The sequence below is a fragment of the Microcaecilia unicolor genome, chromosome 4 (assembly GCF_901765095.1).
Source record: "Microcaecilia unicolor chromosome 4, aMicUni1.1, whole genome shotgun sequence".
Lineage (NCBI taxonomy): Eukaryota > Metazoa > Chordata > Amphibia > Gymnophiona > Siphonopidae > Microcaecilia > Microcaecilia unicolor.
Window position 1 is genome coordinate 5,085,548 of NC_044034.1, and position 20,558 is coordinate 5,106,105.

The 20,558-nt window shown below is 48.2% G+C and overlaps 1 protein-coding gene across 1 annotated transcript in view; it reads left to right on the top strand.

The window, feature by feature from the left end:
- The window catches only part of LOC115468183 (E3 ubiquitin-protein ligase TRIM39-like), a 52,117-nt gene that overhangs the window by 1,623 nt on the left and 29,936 nt on the right, over nt 1-20,558 (top strand). The window contains exons 2-3 of the mRNA XM_030199721.1: nt 8,134-8,229; nt 17,398-17,628. Of these exons, the coding sequence (XP_030055581.1) occupies nt 8,134-8,229; nt 17,398-17,628 (327 nt within the window). The remainder of the gene's footprint in view (nt 1-8,133; nt 8,230-17,397; nt 17,629-20,558) is intronic.

Here is a 20,558-nt window from a genome sequence, read left to right on the forward strand (position 1 = left end):
GGGGGGGGGGGGGGGGGGGGGGCTAAGGGTCTCCCACGCTTTATGCAAACTCGATACAGACACCTGCCCATGCTCATCCCCTTTCAAAAAATCACGAATCTTGGATCCCAGCTTTGTACCCAAAGCAGTTTGGTCCATGCTGAACCAATAGTGATGTAATTGCCTATATTTATAATGGTCTTTAGCGTTTAGAGATAATCTCTGCTTCTGCAGCCATTTTAAAAGCACAAGTGTGTTTTCTGTGGAGAGCTGTGTTGCTGGTCTCTGGCTGGGAGAAACTCAGATAAGACTTGTGTTGGCTATATTTGTGACTTTTCCTACCCTAGAACTGTGGTTTTTTTTTGCACATCTCTACCTACTATCCTTGTCTTCCCCTTGTCCCAATCAGCATTGTAGAAAAGAGGCTTAATACAGGCCTAAGATAGGTTTTACAGCAAACACATTCCACAAGTTTAGGTTTATACCCACCCACCCCAAGACTGACACTTCCTAAATCCCTATTCTAACTATACTACTTATCACAACTTAACTCCACCCGAATTACAACTCTCTCAAATTGCTGAGGAGTAAAGTTAATCTTGTATACTGTCAAGCCTCATCATAAAATACCTATTCATACCCATTCAACAAATCAACAGCACTTTTAGCTGACACTTTGGAATTTATAATCCCACCCCAAGATTTTCCACACATTTATAGACAAACCAAACCTCATTAACTTTACTCAATCATACACAGGCAGTCTTGCAGGCTGTTACTCCAACATAGTACACCTGTTCATACCCATTTCAACCAATCAGGATGACTTTTCTTCTCTGCAATAATTGTGATGCTTTAGTTTCAAGGCCATCTGGAGACTTAAAGCTTGTCCTATCTGTGTTCAGCTATCTACTTTAAAACAAGAGCTCTGTAAAGTAATGCAAGAATTAGAAGCAATTAAAGCAACTTATAGGACTGTGCAGAATCATAACTTCTCACCACTGCCTCAAAGAATAAAACCACATAAGAACAGATGGTTCACAGTAGGCTCGGGCAGACTTCATCATGTGACACAGAAGCATCCGCCCACACAAGTGTTGCCACTACAAAATTCTTTTGCTCCACTACAGCACTCTGATATTCCTGAAAATAAAACTGAAGCAGAAAAAGAAGAAAAAGCAAGGAAGGGGGAACAAAAATATGAGAAGGTACCCAAAGAGAAAACACCCTCACAAATCACTAAAACCAAAACACATACTAGGAAATGTACATGGAAAGCAATGACCACAAATGCTCACAGTCTAAGCAATAAAATTCATGACCTTCAAGCCCTGATTTTGGAGGCTGACTTGGACATAGTTGCAGTCACAGAGACATGGCTCAATGGTTCCCACGAATGGGATGTAAACATACCAGGCTATAATCTTTTTAGGAAGGATAGAGCGGGACGTATAGGTGGAGGAGTAGCTCTGTATGTGAGAAATGATATCGCAGCGACTGAAATGACAGGGAACTGGGGAAAGGAAGAAGCGATATGGATCACCTTAAAAAGAGAGGATAGAACCTTGGTCCACGTGGGTGTTGTCTATAGACCCCCGACACAATTGGAAGAACTAGATAAAGATCTGATCGCTGATATTCAAAAGTTGGGGAAGAAAAGAGAGGTGCTGTTGTTGGGAGATTTTAATCTGCCGGATGTAGATTGGAAGGTTCCGTCTGCAAAATCGGAAAGAAGTAGAGATATTGTGGATGCTTTCCAAAGTGCTCTGCTCAGACAAATGGTGAACGAACCCACGAGGGAGGGAGCCACGTTGGATCTGGTGCTCACGAATGGGGATAGTGTGTCAAATGTCCAAGTGGCTGCACACCTGGGAAACAGTGACCATCAAACGGTTTGTTTTGATGTAACGGCTCATGTGGATGGCGGCCACTCTAAACTCAAAGTCCTGGATTTCAAGCGAGCTGACTTTAACAAAATGGGAGAATACCTGAGGAAGGAGCTGATGGGCTGGGAGGACATACGAGAAGTGGAAGGACAGTGGTCCAGGCTAAAAGAAGTAATAAACAGGGCCACAGACCTTTATGTAAGGAGAGTAAATAAAAGCAAGAGAAAAAGGAAACCGATATGGTTCTCAAAGCAAGTGGCTGAGAAAATAAAGATTAAAGAGTTAGCGTTCCAGAAATATAGAAAATCTCAAGAGGAGGAACATGGGGAGGAATACCGGATGAAACTGAAAGAAGCCAAGAGAGAGGTACGTCTGGCGAAGGCGCAAGCGGAAGAACAAATGGCTAGAAATGTAAGGAGGGGAGACAAAAACTTCTTCAGGTATATTAGTGAAAGGAGAAAGACTATAAAGGGAATTGTGAGACTAAAAGATACAACAAAACGCTATGTAGAAAATGATGAAGAAAAAGCCAATTTGCTAAATAGATACTTTTGTTCTGTTTTCACTAAAGAAAACCCTGGGGAAGGACCGAGAGGGACTAGCAAAAGTACACCTGAGAATGAGGTGGATAGAGCGCCGTTCACAGAAGAGTGTGTATCAACAACTTGGAAAGCTAAAGGTGGACAAAGCCATGGGGCCAGACGGGATCCACCCCAGAATACTGAGGGAGCTCAGAGAGGTTCTGGCGGGTCCTCTTAAAGACTTGTTTAATAAATCCTTGGAGACGGGAGAGGTTCAGAGGGATTGGAGAACGGCGGAGGTGGTCCCTCTTCACAAAAGTGGGGATAGGGAAGAAGCTGGAAACTACAGGCCAGTAAGCCTCACTTCGGTTATTGGAAAAGTAATGGAAGCCATGCTGAAGGAAAGGATAGTGAATTTCCTGGAAGCCAATAAGTTGCAAGATCCGAGACAACATGGTTTCACCAAAGGGAAATCGTGCCAAATGAATCTCATTGAATTCTTTGACTGGGTGACAGGAGAATTAAATCAAGGACGTGCTATGGACGTCATCTGCTTAGATTTCAGCAAGGCTTTCGACACGGTTCCCCACAGGAGGCTCTTAAATAAACTAGATGGCCTGAAGATAGGACCCGAAGTGGTGAACTGGATTAGGAACTGGTTGACGGACAGACGCCAGAGGGTGGTGGTGAATGGAGTTCGCTCGGAGGAGGGAAAGGTGAGTAGTGGAGTGCCTCAGGGATCGGTGCTGGGGCCGATTCTGTTCAATATATTTGTGAGTGACATTGCCGAAGGGTTACAAGGTAAAGTTTGCCTTTTTGCGGATGACACCAATATTTCCAACAGAGTGGACACCCCGGAGGGTGTGGAAAACATGAAAAAAGATCTGAAGAAGCTAGAAGAATGGTCTAACGTTGGCAATTAAAATTCAATGCGAAGAAATGCAAAGTGATGCACTTAGGGAGTAGAAATCCAAGGGAGACGTATGTGTTAGGCGGGGAGAGTCTGATAGGCACTGGACGGGGAGAGGGATCTTGGGGTGATAGTATCTGAGGACCTGAAGGCGACGAAACAGTGCGACAAGGCGGTGGCAGTAGCTAGAAGATTGCTAGGCTGTATAGAGAGAGGAGTGACCAGCAGAAGAAAGGAGGTTTTAATGTCCCTTTATAAGACGTTGGTGAGGCCCCACCTGGAGTATTGTGTTCAGTTTTGGAGGCCGTATCTTGCGAAGGATGTTAAAAAAATGGAAGCGGTGCAAAGAAAAGCTACGAGGATGGTATGGGATTTACGTTCCAAGACGTATGAAGAGAGGCTTGCTGACCTGAACATGTACACCCTGGAGGAAAGGAGGAACAGGGGTGATATGATACAGACGTTCAAATATTTGAAAGGTATTAAGCCGCAAACGAATCTTTTCCGGAGATGGGAAGGCGGTAGAACGAGAGGACATGAAATGAGATTGAAGGGGGGCAGACTCAGGAAAGATGTCAGGAAGTATTTTTTCACGGAGAGGGTGGTGGACGCTTGGAATGCCCTCCCGCGGGAGGTGGTGGAGATGAAAACGGTAACGGAGTTCAAACATGCGTGGGATATGCATAGAGGAATCCTGTGCAGAAGGAATGGATCCTCAGAAGCTTAGCTGAAATTGGGTGGCGGAGCAGTTGGGGGGAAGAGGGGGTGGTGGTTGGGAGGCGAGGATAGGGGAGGGCAGACTTATACGGTCTGTACCAGAGCCGCTGATGGGAGGCGGGACTGGTGGTTGGGAGGCGGGAAACACTGCTGGGCAGACTTATATGGTCTGTGCCCTGAAAAGGACAGGTACAAATTCAAGGTAAGGTATACACCTATGAGTTTGTCTTGGGCAGACTAGATGGACCATGCAGGTCTTTTTCTGCCGTCATCTACTATGTTACTATGAGTAGCCTAGTGGTTAGTGTTGCGGACTTTGATCCTGCGGAATTGGGTTTGATTCCCATTGCAGCTCTGTGACCCTGGGCAAGTCACCTAACCCTCATTGATGAATTTTAATTAGGATGGTTAGATGTTATTAGCACGGTATATTATTATTATTTATTGCATTTGTATCCCACCTTTTTCCCACCTATTTGCAGGCTCAAAGTGGCTTGCATAGTTTTGTTAGCACAATTGTTCTTGGATGTCAGGTACAATTATTGTTGTACAGAGATTAGTTAAGGGAAGAAGTAGAGAGTAGAAGGGAGACATTTATTAGGTATAGTGAACGGTAGGTTCTCAGCAGTGGATTAGTAAGGTTCTAGGTTTTCATTGTATGATTTGTTGAAGAGATATGTCTTGAGGGATTTACGAAAGATAGTTGTTTCGTTGATTGTTTTCAGGTTTCTAGGTAATGCGTTCCACAACTTTGTGCCCATGTATGAGAAGGTGGTATCATGCATCAGCTTGTATTTTAGTCCTTTGCAGCTGGGGAAGTACAGGTCGAGAAATTTTCGAGATGATTTTGTGGCGTTTCTGGGAGGTAGGTCCACAAGGTTTGACATGTAAGTTGGGGAGTCTGCATGGATGATTTTGTGTACCAGTGTGCAGATCTTAAATGTAATACGTTCCTTAAGTGGGAGCCAGTGGAGTTTCTCTCTTAAGGGTTTTGCACTTTCATATTTAGGTTTTCCAAATATGAGTCTGGCTGCAGTACTCTGGGCAGTTTGGAGTTTCTTGATGTTTCCCCTCTTTGCAGCCTGCGTACAGTGCATTGCAGTAATCAATATGACTTATTACCATTGACTGTACCAGGGAACGGAATACGTATCTCGGGAAGAAAGGTTGAAAGGTTTTACTCTTTTGAGTTTCCACATGGAGTAGAACATCTTTTTTGTCGTGTTTTTCACGTGGTCGTCGAGAGTAAGGTTTCGATCAATGGTGACTCTTAGAATCTTCAAGTTTTGGGAGACAGGCAGAGAACAGTATGGTGTGGTTATGGTGGAGACGTTTTTTGTGTTATGTTTTGAGGTGAGAACAAGACATTGTGTTTTTTCTGCGTTTAGTTTCAGCTGGAATGCATCTGCCCAGGAGTGCATTATTTCGAGGCTTTGGTTGATCTCGTTGGTGATTTCCTTTAAGTCATGTCTGAACGGGATAGAAATTGTGACGTCATCTGCATATATGTAGGGGTTGAGGTTTTGAGTTGCTAGTAGTTTAGCCAAAGGTATCATCATCAAGTAGAATAAAGTTGGTGAGAGGGGGGATCCGGTGTCCATGGGGGTGATCTGTCCACGTTCATTGTTACTTGGTACGATCTTGTGGTCAGGAATCCTTTGAACCATTTGAGAACTGTGCCTCCTATTCCGAAGTATTCTAGTATATGTAATAGTATTTCATGGTCTCCCATGTTAAAGGTGCTGGACATATTGAATTGTAAGAGGAGTACGTTGTTGCCCGTTGCAATTGCTTGTTTAAATGAGTTCATTGCAGACACTAGAACAGTTTCGGTGCTGTGATTTGATCAAAATCCTGATTGAGATTCGTGGAGAATTGAGTGTTTATTTAGGTATTCAGTAAGTTGTTTCGTCACTATGCCTTCCATGAGTTTGGTTATGAGTGGGATAGATGCTACTGGTCGATAGTTGGTTAGATCCATTGTGCTTTTTTTAGCATCTTTCGGTAACGGAGTAAGTAGGATGTTTCCTCTGTCCGTGGGAAAGAGTCCATTTTGAAGTCTGTGATTTACGTGATTCGTGATGTCTTTTTTGAATTGCTTGGGTGCTGATCTTATTAAACTGCTAGGGCAAATGTCTAATTTACATTGCGATTTGGCGTATTTTCCAAGCCAATGTGAGATTTCATTTGATGAGAGTGTGTCGAAGTCGGTCCATGATCGATCTGCTGGGTATTCCCCTGGTTTTGGGTCTAGACATTCAAGGACATTTGTGTAGTTTGTTTTATGGTGGGTATCATGAGTCGAAGCTTTATGATTTTTTCCTTGAAGTAGTTTGCAAGGTTAGTTGCTGATGGGGTGTCTGTATTGTTAGAGGTGACCGTAGTAGTATTTAGGAGGTGGTTTACGAGTGTAAATAGTTTGTGTGTATCCTTATAGTTGGGCCCTATTTTGGTTTTGTAATACATCCTTTTGGTTTGTCTGATAGTATATTTGTATTTCCGTTGTAGTTGTTTCCAGTCTTTGAGTGCGTTTTCATCTTTTTTTCTTGTTCCATGCTCTTTCTAATCTTCTGACCTGTGTTTTTAATTCTTTTAGTTCTTCGTTGAACCATGGAATTGAGTTCTTTCTATGTGAGATTCTGGTTTGAAGTGGTGCTATGTTGTCTAATACTGTTCTGCATCTGTTATCCCATTCTTGGAGGAATTGGGGTGAGTCAGTGGGTATTGTCCATTCATCGGTGTATAGTTGTTGCCAAAATATTAGTGGGTCTATTTTGCCTCTCGTAGTGTAGGTTTGTTGTTTTTGTTGTATCTTTTTTGTTCTCCAGTGAAGGGAAAGGTTTGCACTGTAGTGGTCGGACCATGGCTTGGGTGTCCATTTTGTGTCAATTAGTGTGAGGTTTGATTCTGATGAGAATTTGTGAGTGATGATGTCTAGTGTATGTCCTTTTTTATGTGTGGGTTGTGTATTTGGCCAGTGTAGTTCCCATAGTTGGAGGAAGTCTTTGCATTCACGTACATTGTTTGAATTAGTGTCTTCAAGGTGAAGGTTGATGTCTCCTGCTATAAGAAGGTTCTGGGCGGACACACAAGTATTCGATATGAAGGCCAGGAAGTGCGATTGTGAATCTTGCCAATTACCCGGGGGTCTGTAAAATAGGATTAGGTTCAAATGATCATGTAAGTTGGGGTGATTAATTCTGACTGAGGCTATCTCAAGTTGGGGAAGAATAGATTCTGCTATTGTTGTGACTGTGAATTGAGATTTATAGATTATTGCTATGCCTCCTCCTCTTTTTCCTTCTCTTGTCCAGTGAGTAATTTTGTAACCTGGAGGACAGAGATCTAGAATAATTGGATCTTTGGGATCATGTATCCAGGTTTCGTTAGTAAGTAGGAGGTCGAGATTGTCAGTTGTAATCCAATCTGTCAGAATCGTGGTTTTGCTGACTGCCGATCTGGTGTTGATGTATCCTATTTGTATCTTTTGGTGGTGTTCAGTTAAGTTTGATGGCTGTGTTTTGAGTGAACGGCGACGGCTGAGCGGGGGAGTGGAAACAGAGATTCATCAAATGTCTTCCTTATTTACAGTGGACTAGATAGAGAGTGGAGTGGAAGTGAGCCTATTTACCGAAGTCGCAGCAACAAACCGGCGGGCGGTGGCAGTAAAGGCAGCAAGTAGGCAGGTTCAGCTCCGTCCTTCGCTTCCCTGCCCTCTCAGCGTCCCGCCCGCCCGCACGGAAAGGAAATGACATCAGAAGAAGGCGGGATGCTGAGAGGGCAGGGAAGCGAAGGACAGAGGCGAGCCTGCCTGCCTGCTTGCTGCCTTTACTGCCGCCAGTTCGCTGCTGCGACTTCGGTAAATAGAATATTTTGTAGGGGCAGAACGGAATGTAGGGGAGCTGCCGGCCCTCAGAAAAAAAGGTGCCCGTATGCCGTACCGGTGCGTACCGGCACAAAAAAAGCACTGGTTATATCACTTTTAATTTTAACCTCTCAGAATTCAATTATCTTAAAGAAATGATCTAAAGTGGAAGGAACATCTCACATTTACTGTTGAGTCTGAAATTGTGGTTATAAAATAATCACATGCTAATCAAGGATGCTTTAATACTCACAGGAAAAGCTTAAAATGCACCTGAAGCCTGTGAAAAAGAATCTGGAAAATCTGGAGAAGTTTAAATCTACTGAAGAGAAGAAAGCTGAAAAGCTGAGGGTGAGTGTCTGTATCTCCTTCTGAGCCAGTTTCTGCAGGGGTTTTGTTCCTGTCACTACATCAATCCCCTGAATCACCTGAATAAGAGAATAATAGAATTCAATCTGCCTCGTTACTAATAGTATGTTTTCAGCCAATAAGGAACAAAAAAATAGTTTCCATATAGCGAATGCTACATACCTGTAGAAGGTATTCTCCGAGGACAGCAGGCTGATTGTTCTCACTGATGGGGTGACGTCCACGGCAGCCCCTCCAATCGGAAACTTCACTAGCAAAGTCCTTTGCTAGCCCTCGCGCGCCCGCGCGCACCGCGCATGCGCGGCCGTCTTCCCGCCCGAAACCGGCTCGAGCCGGCCAGTCCAGTATGTAGCAAGACAATACACTTCAAGGGAAGACACAACTCCAAAGGGGAGGCGGGCGGGTTTGTGAGAACAATCAGCCTGCTGTCCTCGGAGAATACCTTCTACAGGTATGTAGCATTCGCTTTCTCCGAGGACAAGCAGGCTGCTTGTTCTCACTGATGGGGTATCCCTAGCCCCCAGGCTCACTCAAAACAACAACATTGGTCAATTGGGCCTCGCAACGGCGAGGACATAACTGAGATTGACCTAAAAAATTTACCAACTAACTGAGAGTGTAGCCTGGAACAGAACAAACAGGGCCCTCGGGGGTGGAGTTGGATCCTAAAGCCCAAACAGGTTCTGAAGAACTGACTGCCCGAACCGACTGTCACGTCGGGTATCCTGCTGCAGGCAGTAATGAGATGTGAATGTGTGGACAGATGACCACGTCGCAGCTTTGCAAATTTCCTCCATGGTGGCTGACTTCAAGTGGGCTACCGACGCTGCCATGGCTCTAACATTATGAGCCGTGACATGACCCTCAAGAGCCAGCCCAGCCTGGGCGTAAGTGAAGGAAATGCAATCTGCTAGCCAATTGGATATGGTGCGTTTCCCTACAGCCACTCCCCTCTTGTTGGGATCAAAAGAAACAAACAATTGGGCGGACTGTCTGTGGGGCTGTGTCCGCTCCAGATAGAAGGCCAATGCTCTCTTGCAGTCCAATGTGTGCAGCTGACGTTCAGCAGGGCAGGAATGAGGACGGGGAAAGAATGTTGGCAAGACAATTGACTGGTTCAGATGGAACTCCGACACAACCTTTGGCAGAAACTTAGGGTGAGTGCGGAGGACTACTCTGTTGTGATGAAATTTGGTGTAAGGGGCCTGGGCTACCAGGGCCTGAAGCTCACTGACTCTACGAGCCGAGGTAACTGCCACCAAGAAAATGACCTTCCAGGTCAAGTACTTCGGATGGCAGGAATTCAGTGGCTCGAAAGGAGGTTTCATCAGCTGGGTGAGAACGACATTGAGATCCCATGACACTGTAGGAGGCTTGACAGGGGGCTTTGACAAAAGCAAACCTCTCATGAAGCGAACAACTAAAGGCTGTCCTGAGATCGGCTTACCTTCCACTTGGTAATGGTATGCACTGATTGCACTAAGGTGAACCCTTACGGAGTTGGTCTTCAGACCAGACTCCGACAAGTGGAGAAGGTATTCAAGCAGGGTCTGTGTAGGACAAGAGCGAGGATCTAGGGCCTTGCTGTCACACCAGACGGCAAACCTCCTCCAATGAAAGAAGTAACTTCTCTTAGTGGAGTCTTTCCTGGAAGCAAGCAAGATGCGGGAGACACCCTCTGGCAGACCCAAAGAGGCAAAGTCTACGCCCTCAACATCCAGGCCGTGAGAGCCAGGGACTGGAGGTTGGGATGCAGCAGAGCCCCTTCGTCCTGCGTGATGAGGGTCGGAAAACACTCCAATCTCCACGGTTCTTCGGAGGATAACTCCAGAAGAAGAGGGAACCAGATCTGACGCGGCCAAAAGGGAGCAATCAGAATCATGGTGCCTCGGTCTTGCTTGAGTTTCAACAAAGTCTTCCCCACCAGAGGAATGGGAGGATAAGCATACAGCAGACCTTCCCCCCAATCCAGGAGGAAGGCATCCGACGCCAGTCTGCCGTGGGCCTGAAGCCTGGAACAGAACTGAGGGACCTTGTGGTTCACTTGAGATGCGAAGAGATCTACCAGGGGGTGCCCCACGCCCGGAAGATCTGTCGCACCACACGGGAATTGAGCGACCACTCGTGAGGTTGCATAATCCTGCTCAACCTGTCGGCCAGACTGTTGTTTACGCCTGCCAGATATGTGGCTTGGAGCACCATGCCTTGACGGCGAGCCCAGAGCCACATGCTGACGGCTTCCTGACACAGGGGGCGAGATCCGGTGCCCCCCTGCTTGTTGACATAGTACATGGCAACCTGATTGTCTGTCTGAATTTGGATAATTTGGTGGGACAGCCGATCTCTGAAAGCCTTCAGAGCGTTCCAGATCGCTCGCAACTCCAGAAGATTGATCTGTAGATCGCTTTCTTGGAGGGACCACCTTCCTTGGGTGTGAAGCCCATCGACATGAGCTCCCCATCCCAGGAGAGACGCATCCGTGGTCAGCACTTTTTGAGGCTGAGGAATTTGGAAGGGACGTCCCAGAGTCAAATTGGAGCAAATCGTCCACCAATACAGGGATTCGAGAAAACTCGTGGACAGGTGGATCACGTCCTCTAGACCCCCGGCGGCCTGATACCACTGGGAGGCTAGGGTCCATTGAGCAGATCTCATGTGAAGGCGGGCCATGGGAGTCACATGAACTGTGGAAGCCATGTGGCCCAGCAATCTCAACATCTGCCGAGCTGTGATCTGCTGGGACGCTCGCACCCGCGAGACGAGGGACAACAAGTTGTTGGCCCTCGCCTCTGGGAGATAGGCGCGAGCCGTCCGAGAATCCAGCAGGGCTCCGATGAATTCGAGTTTCTGCACTGGGAGAAGATGGGACTTTGGGTAATTTATCACAAACCCCAGTAGCTCCAGGAGGCGAATAGTCATCTGCATGGACTGCAGGGCTCCTGCCTCGGATGTGTTCTTCACCAGCCAATCGTCGAGATATGGGAACACGTGCACCCCCAGCCTGCGAAGCGCCGCTGCTACCACAGCTAGGCACTTTGTGAACACCCTGGGCGCAGAGGCGAGCCCAAAGGGTAGCACACAGTACTGGAAGTGGCGTGCGCCCAGCTGAAATCGCAGATACTGTCTGTGAGCTGGCAGTATCGGGATGTGTGTGTAGGCATCCTTCAAGTCCAGAGAGCATAGCCAATCGTTTTGCTGAATCATGGGGAGAAGGGTGCCCAGGGAAAGCATCCTGAACTTTTCTTTTACGAGATATTTGTTCAGGGCCCTTAGGTCTAGGATGGGACGCATCCCCCCTGTTTTCTTTTCCACAAGGAAGTACCTGGAATAGAACCCCAGCCCTTCTTGCCCGGATGGCACGGGCTCGACCGCATTGGCGCTGAGAAGGGCGGAGAGTTCCTCTGCAAGTACCTGCTTGTGCTGGAAGCTGTAGGACTGAGCTCCCGGTGGACAATTTGGAGGTTGAGAGGCCAAATTGAGGGTGTATCCTTGCCGGACTATTTGGAGAACCCACTGATCGGAGGTTATAAGAGGCCACCTTTGGTGAAAAGCTTTCAACCTCCCTCCGACAGGCAGGTCGCCCGGCACTGACACTTGGATGTCGGCTATGCTCTGCTGGAGCCAGTCAAAAGCTCGCCCCTTGCTTTTGCTGGGGAGCCGCGGGGCCTTGCTGATTCGCACGCTGCTGACGAGAGCGAGCGCGCTGGGGCTTAGCCTGGGCCGCAGGCTGTCGGGAAGGAGGATTGTACCTACGCTTGCCAGAAGTATAGGGAACAGTCTTCCTTCCCCCGAAAAATCGTCTACCTGTAGAGGTAGAAGCTGAAGGCTGCCGGCGGGCGAACTTGTCGAATGCGGTGTCCCGCTGGTGGAGAGACTCTACCACCTGCTCGACTTTTTCGCCAAAAATGTTATCCGCACGGCAAGGCAAGTCCGTAATCCGCTGCTGGACTCTATTCTCCAGGTCGGCGGCACGCAGCCATGAGAGCCTGCGCATCACCACACCTTGAGCAGCGGCCATGGACGCAACATCAAAAGTGTCATAAACTCCTCTGGCCAGGAATTTTCTGCACGCCTTCAGCTGCCTGACCACCTCCTGAAAAGGCTTGGCTTGCTCAGGGGGAAGAGCATCAACCAAGCCCGCCAACTGCCGCACATTATTCCGCATGTGTATGCTCGTGTAGAGCTGGTAAGACTGGATCTTGGACACGAGCATAGAGGAATGGTAGGCCTTCCTCCCAAAGGAGTCTAAGGTTCTAGCGTCCTTGCCCGGGGGCGCCGAAGCATGTTCCCTAGAACTCTTAGCCTTCTTTAGGGCCAAATCCACAACTCCAGAGTCATGAGGCAACTGAGTGCGCATCAGCTCTGGGTCCCCATGGATCCGGTACTGGGACTCGATCTTCTTGGGAATGTGGGGATTAGTTAATGGTTTGGTCCAGTTCGCAAGCAATGTCTTCTTCAGGACATGGTGCAAGGGAACAGTGGACGCTTCCTTAGGTGGAGAAGGATAGTCCAGGAGCTCAAACATTTCAGCCCTGGGCTCGTCCTCCACAACCACCGGGAAGGGGATGGCCGTAGACATCTCCCGGACAAAGGAGGCAAAAGACAGACTCTCGGGAGGAGAAAGCTGTCTCTCAGGAGAGGGAGTGGGATCAGACGGAAGACCCCCAGACTCCTCGTCAGAGAAATATCTGGGATCTTCCTCTTCCTCCCACGAGGCCTCACCCTCGGTGTCAGACACAAGTTCACGGACCTGTGTCTGCAACCTCGCCCTGCTCGACTCCGTGGAACCCTGTCCACGATGGGGGCGTCGAGAGGTAGACTCCCTCGCCCGCATCGGCGAAGCTCCCTCCGCCGACGTAGTCGGGGAGCCTTCCTGGGAGGTGGCCGCGGTCGGTACCGCACGCGGTACCGACGTCGGGGACCTCAACCTGGGCGATGGGCCAGCCGGCGCCACGCTCGACGGTACCGGTGGCGCAAGCACCGCCGGTACCGGAGGGGTAGGGCGCAACAGCTCTCCCAGAATCTCTGGAAGAACGGCCCGGAGGCTCTCGTTTAGAGCGGCTGCAGAGAAAGGCTGAGAGGTCGATGCAGGCGTCGACGTCAGTACCTGTTCCGGGCGTGGAGGCTGTTCCGGGCTGTCCAGAGCGGAGCGCATCGACACCTCCTGAACAGAGGGTGAGCGGTCCTCTCGGTGCCGATGCCTGCTGGGTGCCGAATCCCTCGGCGACCCAGAGCTCTCGGTGCCGACACGGGGAGGAGACCGGTGTCGATGCTTCTTCGATTTCTTCCGAAGCATGTCACCGGAGCTCCCCGGCACCGACGAGGAGGACGTCGAATCCACCCGTCGCTTCCTCGGGGCCGAGACTGAAGAAGGTCGATCTCGGGGGGGCTGTACCGCAGGAGCCCTCAGGGTAGGCGGAGACCCACCCGAGGGCTCACCGCCACCAGCAGGGGAATGGACAGCCCTCACCTGCACTCCACCCGATGCACCACCGTCCGACGACATCAGCAGACGAGGTCCTGGTACCACCGACGTCGATGCAGCTATCCGATGTCTCGGCGCCGATGCAGAGGCCCGATGCCTCGATGCACTCGATGCAGGGGCGGCCGAGGAAGATGGTCTGGACGCTGACGACGTCGATGCACTCGAAGATCCCGGTGCCGATGCCGACGAAGAGCCCGAGAACAACACGTTCCACTGGGCTAGTCTCGCTACCTGAGTCCGCCTTTGAAGCAGGGAACACAGACTGCAGTTCTGAGGGCGGTGCTCGGCCCCCAGACACTGAAGACACGACGAGTGTCGATCAGTGAGCGAGATAACCCGGGCGCACTGGGTGCACTTCTTGAAGCCGCTGGAAGGCTTCGATGTCATGGGCGGAAAAATCACGCCGGCGAAATCAAAAGCCGAAATGGCGAAATTCGAAGCACCAAATTTAGAGGGAGAAAAAATCTCGACCGAGGCCGAAAAAAGGCCTACCCCGACGACGAAAGAAAACTTACCGGGGCAAAAAAGCTGGAAGTACGGGGAGGATTTACACGAAACCCGGCGGGGGGTTTCCGGAGCACTTCCCGACTAGGACAAAGCTTTCCCGAAGGAAAAAAACACGTTCAAACAAATTGGACGCGCGAGGTCGACTTTCCGGGGCTCGACACGGCGAAAACACGACCGTACCGAGTGCGGACAAAAGAAGACTGGCCGGCTCGAGCCGGTTTCGGGCGGGAAGACGGCCGCGCATGCGCGGTGCGCGCGGGCGCGCGAGGGCTAGCAAAGGACTTTGCTAGTGAAGTTTCCGATTGGAGGGGCTGCCGTGGACGTCACCCCATCAGTGAGAACAAGCAGCCTGCTTGTCCTCGGAGAATATAAGTATCGCTACCTTATTCGCTGAGAACAGGCAGATTCTGAATCCGTATGTGGAACAAAGGAAAATTGTAACATTGCATTTCTTGCAGAGAGGTAGTGTTTTGTGGGCTGCAAAATGGGAAAGGAGAACTGGGCTCAGGCTTGATCCAGTCCAGCAGTGTAGAGTGGGGGTCTTTGGGGCTGTTGTGGTGCCAGGAAGGATGGCTGCAGGGCTGAGTGCACCAGGGCCTGTTAGGGGGCAGGAATTGGAGCAGTAGCATGGTCGTGAGAACTGGACGAGTCTCTGGTGTGGGGAAGCAAAGCGAGACGTAGGCAGGAGCCTGAAAAAGAGTTCTAGGCCCACTGGGGAAAATATTGTCCCGATTCAGGGCTGTGCTGGGCTCCAAAGTGTGGCAGCTGGCTGGCCATGTTGGAGTGAGCCTGGGAAACCAACTTGAGCACCAGTGGGCCCAAAGCAGGAGCCCTGACAAACCCAGAAGTGTGATGCATACATATTCATGGGATCACAGGTCCACACAGAGCCCATAAGGAAAGTGGAGCTTGGTGTGGAACAGAACTAGGACTCAGTGGGGAGGTGAGAAGTGAGAGTGGAGGAAGAGAGGAGCAACAGCGGAGGTCTTTTAATGATTCTGAGTTGGTCAGTGAAGGAAGGTTGTGAGAGCTGAGTTATCCTCCACCCGATAATACTTCAAAAAGTTAAAGATGAGTATTTTATATACATTTATGTAAAAAAAAATTTAAAAGACAGTTAAAGGTGTTAGTTAAAGATGTTATATTAGTGCTTTTGAATATTTTGTCCTACAGTAGAGTTTTGCCAGGTGTGACGTGAAATTTTCAGACTTTTCAGCTGCTGGAGTTGTTGCCCTCAAAGCCCACTCCAGCCCATCTAGATCTGTCTTTCTGTAATTCAGACAGAGATCGTAGAAATTGGCCCTATTTTGTCATATTTGGGACACAGACCATAGAAGTCTGCCTAGCACTGGCCTTCCTTCCCTACTACTGGATTTGCTGTCTAAGCATTGCTAAGTTTTGTTTTTATGTCATCCTTTTTCCATACAGTGATCTTTTTGTGTTTATCCCATCACCATGTTTGTCTCCACCACCTCTCCCAGAAGGTTGCTCCAGGAATCCCCCACCCTCTTTGTGATAAAGTACTTCTTAACGTTACTCCTAAGTCAACCACCTTGTAACCTCAATTCATGTCGTCTAAGTCTACCACTTCTCCGTCTCTGGAAAAGATTTGTTTGCATATTAATACCTTTCAAGAATTTAAATGTCTGTATTATATCTCCTCTCTCCTCTCTCCCTCCTTTCCTCTAAGGTAAACTTATTTAGTTCATCAGAACTAGAGTAAATGAATTGAGGTTACAGGGTGTTCGACTTAGGAGTAACATCAGGAAGTACTTTTTCACAGCAGGGGCGCAGCCAGACACCCAATTTTGGGTGGGCCTGGGCCCAAAATGGGTGGGCAGAAGAACCTCGCCTCGTCCCACAGGTGATTTGGTCTCTCCTTCTCTCGCCTGCATGCCATATGGTCTCTCAAACATCCCCCCTGTCCCGTATACCTTTTAAATAGCAGATTTTCACCAGCAGCAAGCAGCAACTAATACACACTGCTCATGTTGGCTCCACACCCTTCCCTCTGATGCAACTTCCTGTTTCCACCTAGGCAGAATTACAACAGAGGGGCCGGTGCGAGCAGTATGCATCAGTCGCTGCTCGCTGCAGGCAAAGATCTGCTACTTACAAGGTATGCAGGAGGGACACTTGTTGGGAGTTTTCGGCTGGTGGGGCTTGGGGATCCCTGCCAGCCACATCATAGGTATGCTGCTACTGGGTGAGCCTGAGCCCAAAGTGGGTGGGCCTGGGCCCACCCAAGCCCACCCTTGGCTACGCCACTGATTCACAGTGAGGGTGGCGGAGACAAAAAAATGGTAATAAACTAAAAAGAGTTGAGTTAGGATCTCAACGATATCAAATCAGTTATAAACACTCAAAATGTAAATAGTCTTTCAACACTGAGTCATAATGAAGTATGTTTCAGTGTCTTGTTCAAGACTCTTCCCTGATGGAGTCTATCAAAACACTGACCACTGTCGGAAATTCGTTTGATGCATCTGCACCGCTAAGATAAGTGTTGACACACAGACACACACGATATAGATAAAAATTCCTTTTTTAGTGTATGGCAAGTATTCTGAGGCTTATTACTTCCTTTTTATCTTGGAGCTATTACATTTTGAGAGGGTATAATTGATAGGAGTCAAAAATGGTGACTAGAATTCAAAAATGGAGGCTGCTTGTGGTAAGGGGTAAGAATAGCAAAGGAGGGAGACGTCTCTTCTGCTCACTTAGAAACAATATGGGGACAACAGTGGTACTGGGATAGGTACATTGCACATGGGGAGAGAGGCAGAGGGAGTTGCTGGGCAGGGGATGAAGGAGATTGTGAAAGGGGGATATGCTTCTGAGTATGGTGAGAGAGGAAGGCTGGGAAAAGAGTGGGTGGTGAGAGGATGAAGGCTGTGCTGGAGTCACCACTGTTAAATGAGGAAGTGCTGTACCAGAGCCACCATTTATAAGAGGGTAATGGAGACACTGGAACTCTGGAATATGGGTTTGAGTGGGAGAAGGTACAAGTCTTGATTAATCTAGGGTGCTCAGTACACTTTTACTGGCCCTGCTGACAACAAAAGAGATTTCTTATTCATTGAAAGACTGAATCCAGAGCTCTGTGCAACAAAATCACTCTAGTGTTACTGAGAATTATCTCTCCATGTTTAATCCAGAGTGACACAGAGAGGAAAAGAGAAATAGTTGAGTCCGAGTTTGAAGAGTTGCACCAGTTTCTGAATAAGAAGAAGCAGGTCCTTCTCTCGAGACTGGAGGAGGAAGAGAAGAAGATTCTCCAGATAATCACGGAAAATGTGACCCAGCTAGAAAAGCAAAGTTCCTCCCTCATGCAGCTGATCTCCGAAATAGAGGAGAAGAGTCAGCAGCCAGCCAACGAGTTACTGAAGGTGAGATTAGCAAATATATTTCTAAGGAAGATACAGATCTGCCAGGAGGAATCATGGAATTTAAGTTGCAGATCAAAATATCTTAAAATAATGAGGGCTGATTTTTCAAAGCTGCACATACCACATCAGAGTGTCATGATTGTGGTCGTGACCCTTGTTTGACTCACCTTATTTCCAGATGGTCAGCTTCTGAGCTGGCTCCTGTCTGTTCTTTCCCATTTGCTGTATGTTCCAAGCCTCACTTTGTTGTTCAGTGTATTTCCTGCCTGTGTCCTGTAGTGTTTTCCACTTCCTGTGTGTTTCAAGTCTCACTTTGGTGTTCAGTGTATTTCCTGCCTCTGTCCTGTAGTTGTGACATCATTAGTGAGGGCCTTTATAAGGAAGTGGTGGACTTTCATTCAGGGCCTTTGCAGTGCCAAAGGTCTCCAGGTTAGTTTATGTGCAGTGTGGCACTTCTGCCTTGTTCATAGTCTGTGTGCCTGTGGGCACTTCTGTCTTGATTTCTTGTTGCCTTGTTCATAGTCTGTGTGCCTGTGGGCACTTGTCTTGATTTCTTGTTGCTTTAGTCATAGCCTGTGTGTGCTCGTGGGCACTTCTGTTTTGATTCCTTGTTTAGGGTGCCTGTGGGCACTTCTGCTTCTGTTCTTCTCGGTCTGTTTGTGTGCTAGGTTCAGCCTTCAGCCATAGTTCTGTTGTTTGTGTGGCAAACAAAAAAAGCAAACACTGGGCCTTCAGGATTGAGAAAAATGTAGTCCTTTAATATCACAAAGACCCGACATGTGCCGTGTTTTGGGCTTACAACCGCCTGCATCAGGGGTCTGACATGAAGACACATAAAAATAAATTAAAACCATAAATTAATTAAACAATATCAGTAAACCATAATTTCAGTCATATGCACATAATTATCACAACTTAAAACCATATGCATATACACATATATTCACTACACTGTATATACACCACGCACAGATATATACCGTATTTTTCGGACTATAAGACGCACCGGACCATAAGACGCACCTAGGTTTTAGAGGAGGGAAAGAGGAAAAAAAAAAATTTCCTCTTTCCCTCCTCTAAAACCTAGGTGCTCCGGTGCGTCTTGTCCGAATTTTTGACCTCCGTTTTGTACTTACAGGATTCCGTGTTCCCTGGTGGTCTAGTGACGTCGGGGCAGGAAAGAGCCCCCTCTTTCCTGCCCATCGCGCTGCTCTCCCTGCTTCTCAATGGTTTCCGACGGTCTCGGCGAGATTCAAAATGGCCGCCGAGAATCTCGGCGGCCATTTTGAATATCGCCGAGACCGCCGGAAATCATTGAGAAGCAGGGAGAGCAGCGCGATGGGCAGGAAAGAGGGGGCTCTTTCCTGCCCCGACGTCACTAGACCACCAGGGAACACGGAATCCTGTAAGTACAAAACGGAGGTCAAAAACCGCTACCTTCGGACTATAAGACGCACCCCCCATTTTCCTCCCAAATTTTGGGGGAAAAAAGTGCGTCTTATAGTCCGAAAAATACGGTATGTGTAGATATTAAAAAACTTTTAAACATTTAAAAACATATATTTCTAGATGATACCTATACAGTGGTGGAAATAAGTATTTGATCCCTTGCTGATTTTGTAAGTTTGCCCACTGACAAAGACATGAGCAGCCCATAATTGAAGGGTAGGTTATTGGTAACAGTGAGAGATAGCACATCACAAATTAAATCCGGAAAATCACATTGTGGAAAGTATATGAATTTATTTGCATTCTGCAGAGGGAAATAAGTATTTGATCCCCCACCAACCAGTAAGAGATCTGGCCCCTACAGACCAGGTAGATGCTCCAAATCAACTCGTTACCTGCATGACAGACAGCTGTCGGCAATGGTCACCTGTATGAAAGACACCTGTCCACAGACTCAGTGAATCAGTCAGACTCTAACCTCTACAAAATGGCCAAGAGCAAGGAGCTGTCTAAGGATGTCAGGGACAAGATCATACACCTGCACAAGGCTGGAATGGGCTACAAAACCATCAGTAAGACGCTGGGCGAGAAGGAGACAACTGTTGGTGCCATAGTAAGAAAATGGAAGAAGTACAAAATGACTGTCAATCGACAAAGATCTGGGGCTCCACGCAATATCTCACCTCGTGGGGTATCCTTGATCATGAGGAAGGTTAGAAATCAGCCTACAACTACAAGGGGGGAACTTGTCAATGATCTCAAGGCAGCTGGGACCACTGTCACCACGAAAACCATTGGTAACACATTACGACATAACGGATTGCAATCCTGCAGTGCCCGCAAGGTCCCCCTGCTCCGGAAGGCACATGTGACGGCCCGTCTGAAGTTTGCCAGTGAACACCTGGATGATGCCGAGAGTGATTGGGAGAAGGTGCTGTGGTCAGATGAGACAAAAATTGAGCTCTTTGGCATGAACTCAACTCGCCGTGTTTGGAGGAAGAGAAATGCTGCCTATGACCCAAAGAACACCGTCCCCACTGTCAAGCATGGAGGTGGAAATGTTATGTTTTGGGGGTGTTTCTCTGCTAAGGGCACAGGACTACTTCACCGCATCAATGGGAGAATGGATGGGGCCATGTACCGTACAATTCTGAGTGACAACCTCCTTCCCTCCGCCAGGGCCTTAAAAATGGGTCGTGGCTGGGTCTTCCAGCACGACAATGACCCAAAACATACAGCCAAGGCAACAAAGGAGTGGCTCAGGAAGAAGCACATTAGGGTCATGGAGTGGCCTACCCAGTCACCAGACCTTAATCCCATTGAAAACTTATGGAGGGAGCTGAAGCTGCGAGTTGCCAAGCGACAGCCCAGAACTCTTAATGATTTAGAGATGATCTGCAAAGAGGAGTGGACCAAAATTCCTCCTGACATGTGTGCAAACCTCATCATCAACTACAGAAGACGTCTGACCGCTGTGCTTG